Here is a 7847-nt window from a genome sequence, read left to right on the forward strand (position 1 = left end):
TCGCTTAAAGCAATGGTCGTTATTTAAAAAACGACCAGTAGGTGGCAGCAGAGTATAAGAGATCAGCCAGGGCCATGTTGCAACAAGCTCTTTTTGCCAGTGTTTACAACAGGTTTGTGGATAATGATGAAACTTAGCTATATATTTTAATGCTAACTGCTGCAAAACAAAAATGGATAAAATATACTTTTTTTTCCTGATGAAAGAAGAGACTCTGATCTTTCTTTTGGTAGGGTCTATGTTTTTTATAGCCATAGAACACATTATTCTGTGGCCCGATCCAGCAAAACAGTCGGGAGCGAAGGGGGTTGCTTCAGTGAAAATGGCTGGGAGTGAATGAGTTCATTATAAAGTTGAGTTGATTGACTGCATGATTTGCAGAGCCAAGTTGAGCAACTCTAGTCCAGCACAATTCGCTGCCATCTAAGACGGGATTCTCCCCCAAAATGCGAGCGATCCGCTTAAATCACGTGATGACAGCGAAATCCGGAAAGTGCGGGCGTACGTCAGCCTCATCCCATCCATCATCCAAGTGGCAGCAAAGGCAAAAAAAAAAAAAAGTGTCCAATTACGATGTGGGTGTCATCAAAAGATGTTTCCCCACAGCTGTACGGGGGTCCGTCTGTCTTAGCATCTGACGGTTTTGGCTTTCACACGTCACTCAAGTTGAGTGCTCCACCTGTGCACACAAAGCTACTTTTTTTTTTTTTTTTTTTAAATATGACCTGAAACTTTATCATCTGTGGAGAGAAATCGTTTTGGTTGCAGTGGGCTACGGCGTCAAATGTTGACAGGGCCCATGGATCATGTCGGCGCCACCCCTTGGACAGGAAGTGGTTTGCAGCGTGAGGGGTCCCACGTTTGTGTGCGCGTGTGCGCGTGCTGTGGATTGAGACAGAGGTGGAATGATCGGCACGTGGTCTTGTGGCGGCAGACGAGTCATAAAAGACAACCGAGGATGAGTCGTACTCGCACAAAAGAAGAAGAAGAGCTTGCGCATCCACACTCCCTCGACCACAAGAGGTAAATCAGTTATTAATAACTAGTATTGCTTATGACTAATATTGTACTGCTTGTTAAATCACATATTAAGGTGGTCCTGTTTTTGTTTTTGGTTTTTTTCTTTTTTATCATTGCAGGTGACATGGATGATTTTTTCCCTTCGCCATATATGACTACAGCAACTGATGACTTAATCACTGTGAGTATATACTCTGCAAAAAATAAATATAAATTAACAATATATTTAGTCTTACTTCCCTATAGAGCGTCCTTCTTTTAAACCTTATGTTATGTTGTGGATTAAATTGACCTAAAACAAAATAATTCACGATAAAATTTCTTGTATTTGGCCATTTTCTTCATTATGAAACTTCTGCTTGGCTTAATATATATTTAATCAACATATATGAACAATATTTATTCACACGTTTGTACCAATAAAATACAAATTGTTTTCTCGTCTATTTTAATGGAATTTTTTTTCTTCCCTGAGAAATAATGCACTAAATATTGATTCAAATATAGTCAATAATGGATATGAAAAAGTACATATATATATTTTTTTTATTCCTCAAAAGTTTCATATAATTAAAAATAATTAATGCCAATTGCTGACACTTATATGTCTGTTTTATGTCGAAATGACTACTGGCTGGGGGAAAACAACAACAACAACAACAACAACAACAAACAATAAAACAACGACGGCAGACGGCAAAAAAGTTTCTGTTCCTTGAGTTACACGCGACACTCGTGGAATTATCTATTTTCTAATTGTAAATAAATAATGGCGTACTGATTTTCTTTTTGTGTTATTTTAGTGCTTATTTAACAGTGTTGCATGTACTCAACTGTAAAAAAAAAAAAAAAAAAAAAAAAAAAGGCGAACAGTTAATTTTCGGTTCCTACCTGTTATTGTTTCACTACGCCCTTTATCTATGTCTCCCATCTAACCTGGCAGGCCCCTAACCTAACCTGAGACTCAAAAGGATCGTTGAGCCCCCGCACCACACACTCTTTGTATAGCAGCAGGAAGTCGTGCAGCACCGATGTGGTTTCTCCAGGCGAAACGCGAGCAGCTGCACGAGACGCCCTCAAGTCTACTCGCTCTGGTTTTTTAACCTGTGGGATCGTGCGTTTGTACGTGTTTGACGTCACGTCACCGCATCACCATCAGGCTCTAAAAAAAGTGTGTGGCAGGCTGGAAGCAGATGCTTTACAAAGAGTAAAAGCACAAACGCAAACGTGCTTGGCAGGAAATGAAAAGACAAAGAAGTAGTAGAGAGACGACTAGCAAGCACGTGATAATTTTGTTGTTGTTGTTGTTGTTTTGGTCTATGCGTGCGCTTCAGATCTCCACCACTAGATGGCAGCGTCGCATTATCAGGAGGTGGCAGTCGTGCGCCATTACGTCCTTGTTCTCGGTCGGTTCTCCCCTTTCCAGCCTGTTTTCCGTATCTCCATCCTCCTACACACCTGATTCAAACCATCAGGATTGTTATCAGGATTTATGCAGAGCTTGCTGATGAGCTGATCATTTGATTCAGTTGTGTTGAAGGAGGGGATACATGGGAAAACAGGCTGAATGGACTAGGACTAGAGATGGAGACTACTGTCGGTATAGACCGCAACCAAAAGTAAACCCCCACCCTACCACCCCTATCCTTGACAACTGTTCTGCAGTCCATCAAGGTTATTTTAGTTAACTAGAACAAACGGAAAAATTAAAACAAAACAAAAATTAAAAAAAATTTCGTTAACAAAATTAAATAAAAGGAAAATGCTTTTTAAAAAATGAAAACTAACTGAAACTGCATTTTATGTTGACCAAAACTAGCTAAAATTAACTACAATTACAGCAAAAATGTCCTCCGTTTTTTTGTCCTCCGTCTAATTAATTGAATGCATGAACCTTTGGGGATGATTTTAAATGGGATTTTAAGTAGATTTATTTTGATATTATCCGGAAAAAGGACGTTTGAAAGTCACTCGGGACGGACACCGAAACCACGCCGGTGCCTTCATTATGAAACGGCGTGTTCTGGGCCTGGCGGGAGGTTTTTCGTCCACACCTTTTCCAAGGGTAGTTCATGGTACTTGTAGTTAAATTTTAAAAAAGGGGAGGGGGTGGATGGATTAAAAATTAAAAGTGTGGCAGTAGAAGTTCTGAAGTCGGTGGTGAAGTTCATGAGCGCTAAATTTGACAAAATTTGCTAAGTTTGACAAAAGCAGAACCTTATTTAAAAAAATAAATAAATTGATTGTACTTTGTTGTCGACTTTGTATTTTGCGCTTTAGCAGGACCCTTTGGATTACTCGGGCGACTACGACACGGGCCCCACCCAGATTACCGGCATGTGCGACCGGAGCTGGGTCCGTCAGTTCCGAGGTCGCTACGAGCCGCCCCTCTTCTGGACCATCTTCGCGCTGGGTGCGGCCGGCAACCTGATGGTGGTGTGGATCTACGGCAGCGCGCGGCGCCAGCGCCTCAAGACCATGACGGACGTCTACCTGCTCAACCTAGCCGTGGCCGACCTCCTCTTCCTGTGCACTCTGCCCTTCTGGGCGGCCGACGCCGTCAGGGGCTGGCGTTTCGGCGGCCCGCTCTGCAAGGGCGTGTCTGCCGTCTACAAGGTCAACGTGTTCAGCGGCACCTTCCTGCTGACGTGCATCAGCGTGGACCGCTACATCGCTATCGTGCAGGTGGCCAAAGCTCAGAACTGGAAGCGTAAGCGTCTGCTGTACAGCAAAGCGGCCTGCGCGGCCGTGTGGCTCCTCTCCGCCCTCCTCGCCTTGCCCGAGTTCCTCTTCGCGCGGGTGAAGACGGACCTGAGCGGGTCCTCCTTCTGTGTGATGGTCTACTGGGACAACGCCAACAACCGTACCAAGATCCTGGTGCTGGCCTTGCAGATCTGCGCGGGCTTCGTCCTGCCTCTCCTGGTCATGGCCTTCTGCTACTCGGTCATTGTCCGCACGCTCCTGCGGGCCCGGAGCTTCGAGAAGCACAAGGCGCTGCGGGTGGTCTTCGCGGTGGTCTTCGCCTTCGTGGCCTCGCAGCTGCCGTACAACGGCCTGCTGATGGTGGAGGCCTCGCAGGCGGCCAACGCCACCATCACCGACTGCGGCGCCGTCAAGCGCTTCGACGTGGCCGGCCAGGTTGCCAAGAGTTTGGCGTACACGCACGCCTGCCTCAACCCGTTCTTGTACGTCTTCGTCGGCGTGCGCTTCCGGCAGGACCTCCTCAAGTTGTTGCGGTCGTGCGCCCGAGGGCCGGGCAGGGGCGGGGTCGCCAAATTCCAGGCGGTTCCCAAGCGGCCGTCGCTCGGGACGGACACCGAAACCACGCCGGCGCTTTCATTATGAAATCATCCATCACTTTTCTGTTTTCTCACTAGCGTCGCGGTCGAGCCGGAGTCCGTCCAGCCAGCAAAGGCGGGAGGAGGGTCCTGCCAGGTGATGTTAGATTATGCCCAAGGTGACTTGAGCTAGGCTCGCTGCACACTTACCACTTGAGACCATCGAGCTTACACATTGTCACGTAGGCTAGGCAGCGCCAGGGCAGTATAAGAGGAGGAACCATTTTCCACAGATTAGACCTTCTTCCGTATCTGGCAGCCGCTAAATAGTTCAATTGAGAATATGCAGTGCGTATATTGCGAGAATTCAAAATAAAAGGAGCGTGTGAAGGGTCACTCAGAACCAAGGTTAGTTTAGTGAACTAAAACTAAAGAAAATACGAAAACTAACTGAAACTTGATTTTATGTTTACAAAACTAACTAAAACTAACTATAATTATAGAAAAAATGTCATTCATTTTAGTCTTTGGTAATTTAATGCATGAGCATTTGGGGACTATTTTAAATGTGATTTGAAGTCGACTTATTTTGATATGAACCGTAATAAGGACGTTTGAAAGTGTGTCACACAGACGTGACGTCATCTCGCAGCAGCCAATAGGAAAGCACCTCCAGATGACGTCGCTTCCATAGTTTTTTAAATATCGTGCACAAGTAAAACACATTATAAATAAATAAATAAAACTAATACTAAAACTACTACAAACTAACAGAACCACCCTGAAAACTAATTAAAACTAACTAAATTTTAAAAACAATACTCAAAACAAAATAAAAATGAACTAAAATGAAAAATTCCAAAACTATAATAGCCCTGCTCGGAACTACTTGATTGGTGCCATGACCCGGATCATTCTCGGCATTGCTGTTAGTTTAACATTGAGAGCGTTCAAGATAAAAGAAACTGATTAGAAGAAACCGTCCACTCAATACTTTTCAACGTCAACATACAAACTCCCCAAAGGACTCTGGGATTCGAACCCAGAACCTCTTTCGACTGTGAGGCAGATTTGCTAGCCGCTAGCAACTGTGCTGCCTAAACAAATCCCTGGACTGGTCGCACTTCAATCACCAGGCATAATAAGGGATCCGAATTCTCAAACCTGACCTTTGACCTTCCTGTACATAATGTATACAAATGTAAATACTGTTCCATGAGTTTGTATTGTCACACATTTGTTCCAATGTGTGCATTTAAATGTTGTGGTCTTTATTTTAAAACATGAAATTAAATCACAATTTTTCCTTAACTCTGCAACCGTCACATGGGGCTGGTGGTGGGTTAGTTGGCACGCTGTCTCATGTCTGTGTGTGTGTACTATAAAAAAAAAGAAAAAGATTGGCATGTATGATGTGGTGCATGCGCATGACCTCGTGAGAACCTTGTGTGCTGCTGTACCTTGTGGCCTTCAGGTGAGACTTTGGAAACTTCTCTGCCACATTTGTTGCTGCTGCTGCTGCCTGTCACGACAGGAAGTTGGCAGCAACAAAGAAGATGAGATGCTTTCTTGTCCCCGAACTTTAGCTATTAGGGGAGAAGTATCTCATTTCCAAGACGCTGGCGTTATTTTAATCAAAAAATGTTAACAAAATGCCAAAACCATCCTGAACCAGGAAGCGGCTCTCGTGTATGTCTAAAAAAGGAGAAACTATATTAAAAAAAAAAAAAAATCCTCTTGCACAAGACATTTGACATTTTTGTCTCATGACTCCAAAATATATGACCTACATATTGTCTCATGTCACCATATTAGCCTCCTACAACTAGTGTTAATTTTTTTTCTGCCATTTTTAAATTTAATTTAAGTTTTAGTCCAATTTCAGTCACACCATCACAGTTAGTCAATCTCATTTTTATTTAGTCCATTTTTAGTCAATTATTAAATCTAGCATTTCAGTCGTTATTTTAGTCCAAGAAACCATTTTATTCGTCTAGTTTTAGTCAGCAAAAACTGTCAACATTTTAGTCTAGGTTTAGTCAGGACAAACCTGTTTAAATAGATTTTTTGTCAGCATATTATATTGAGCCTTTTCGGATCTAAAACTATTTCACATAAAATGGTTTCTCATTTTGTTGATGAAAAACAACTTGACACGCAATTACAGTGGCTACTGTGGCTACATGCTATTAAGTTAGAACAGCATTAGTTAGCAGTCGCATTAACATTTTTGTTGGAACGTTATAGCCGTCCGTTGGATTAATGTGAAGTTATAACCATAATTTACTTTTTTTTTTTTTTTTAATTTAAACCTTTCACCGTGAATTCACCTCCTGTGTGTACCATGTGTTTGTGCTTTGTGTCACATGACAGTGTCACAGCCGTGACAGATTAGCAGAGACAAGATCTTACAAAATCATATAATTTTCATCTCGTTTTTCTTCATGAACTAAAAAGTACATAGATTTCAGTTCCGTTTTTATTAAGTTAAGTACATTTTTGTCTCATCTACATTAGTTGACGAAAATGCATACTGATTTAGTTCCAGTTATCGTTCATTAATGAGGATTTTAATCTAGTATGGTCTAGTTTTAGTCCGGTGGAAAAAAAAATGTGTGTTGACTGTTACGTCCCACCTAGAGGTTGCAGGGCACAACATAAAAAATTAGGGTCCCAACTCTCTCACACCCCAAAAAGCCACTCAAAGTCATCAAAATAGTATGAACAATAATTTATTCCAGGATTTAGTCATGTCTTTCATCCATATACATCCATCCATCCATCCATTTTCTTGACCGCTTATTCCTCACAAGGGTCGCGGGGGCTGCTGGCGCCTATCTCAGCTGGCTCTGGGCAGTAGGCGGGGGACACCCTGGACTGGTTGCCAACCAATCGCAGGGCACACAGAGACGAACAACCATACACACTCACACGCACACCTAGGGACAATTCGGAGCGCCCAATTAACCTGCCATGCATGTCTTTGGAATGTGGGAGGAGACCGGAGTACCCGGAGAAGACCCACGCGGGCACGGGGAGAACATGCAAACTCCACCCAGGAGGGTCCGAGCCTGGACTCGAACCGGAGACCTCAGAACTGGGAAGCGGACGTGCTAACCACTCGACTACCGTGCCGCCCATTCATCCATATACAGTTCATCAAAATAAGGCTTCAGGGTGAACCAAGGCCAAAATAACCAGCAAAACATCCCTATCTAGAAAAGTAAAGAAACTAACCTAAATACTTAAGTAAACAGAAAAACAGAGGAAAACGTAATTAAGAAAAATGGCAGTTCACACCTATTCAAACACAAGTCTGTCAAAGAAACAAACAATTCACAGGCGTGGCTGATTGGGAGGAGAGGGAGAAGGGTTGTGGTGGCGCCTGATGTCACCGGTCTGAAAGGGCAGCACCTCCATCCTCCACCAATCGGTGAGCAGCATGGTGAGCCACCTCGTTGCTCTTATTAGGTGCACCTGTGCAGACAGAATTTGCAACAATCCATAACAATGACGAAATTAACACTACCTACAACCAACTTGGGAATG

At 43.3% G+C, this 7847-nt stretch overlaps 1 protein-coding gene across 3 annotated transcripts; it reads left to right on the plus strand.

Annotated features, from left to right (window-relative positions):
* Window positions 1–1115: 1115 nt before the first annotated feature.
* On the plus strand, window positions 1116–6019 carry LOC144009332 (C-C chemokine receptor type 9-like). 3 transcript variants are annotated; one of them, XM_077509028.1, is made up of 2 exons: window positions 1116–1201; window positions 3304–6019. In XM_077509028.1, the coding sequence occupies exons 1-2, from the start codon at window positions 1145–1147 to the stop codon at window positions 4363–4365; spliced, it is 1119 nt and encodes a 372-aa protein (XP_077365154.1). In that variant the 5' UTR covers window positions 1116–1144; the 3' UTR covers window positions 4366–6019. The 3 variants fall into 3 exon arrangements, with proteins under 3 accessions (XP_077365154.1, XP_077365153.1, XP_077365155.1); XM_077509027.1 differs by having other exon boundaries at window positions 1144–1201; window positions 3301–6019; XM_077509029.1 differs by lacking the exon at window positions 1116–1201 and adding an exon at window positions 1948–2142 and having other exon boundaries at window positions 3301–6019.
* Window positions 6020–7847: the final 1828 nt, after the last annotated feature.

Source organism: Festucalex cinctus, chromosome 20, assembly GCF_051991245.1.
Source record: "Festucalex cinctus isolate MCC-2025b chromosome 20, RoL_Fcin_1.0, whole genome shotgun sequence".
NCBI lineage: Eukaryota > Metazoa > Chordata > Actinopteri > Syngnathiformes > Syngnathidae > Festucalex > Festucalex cinctus.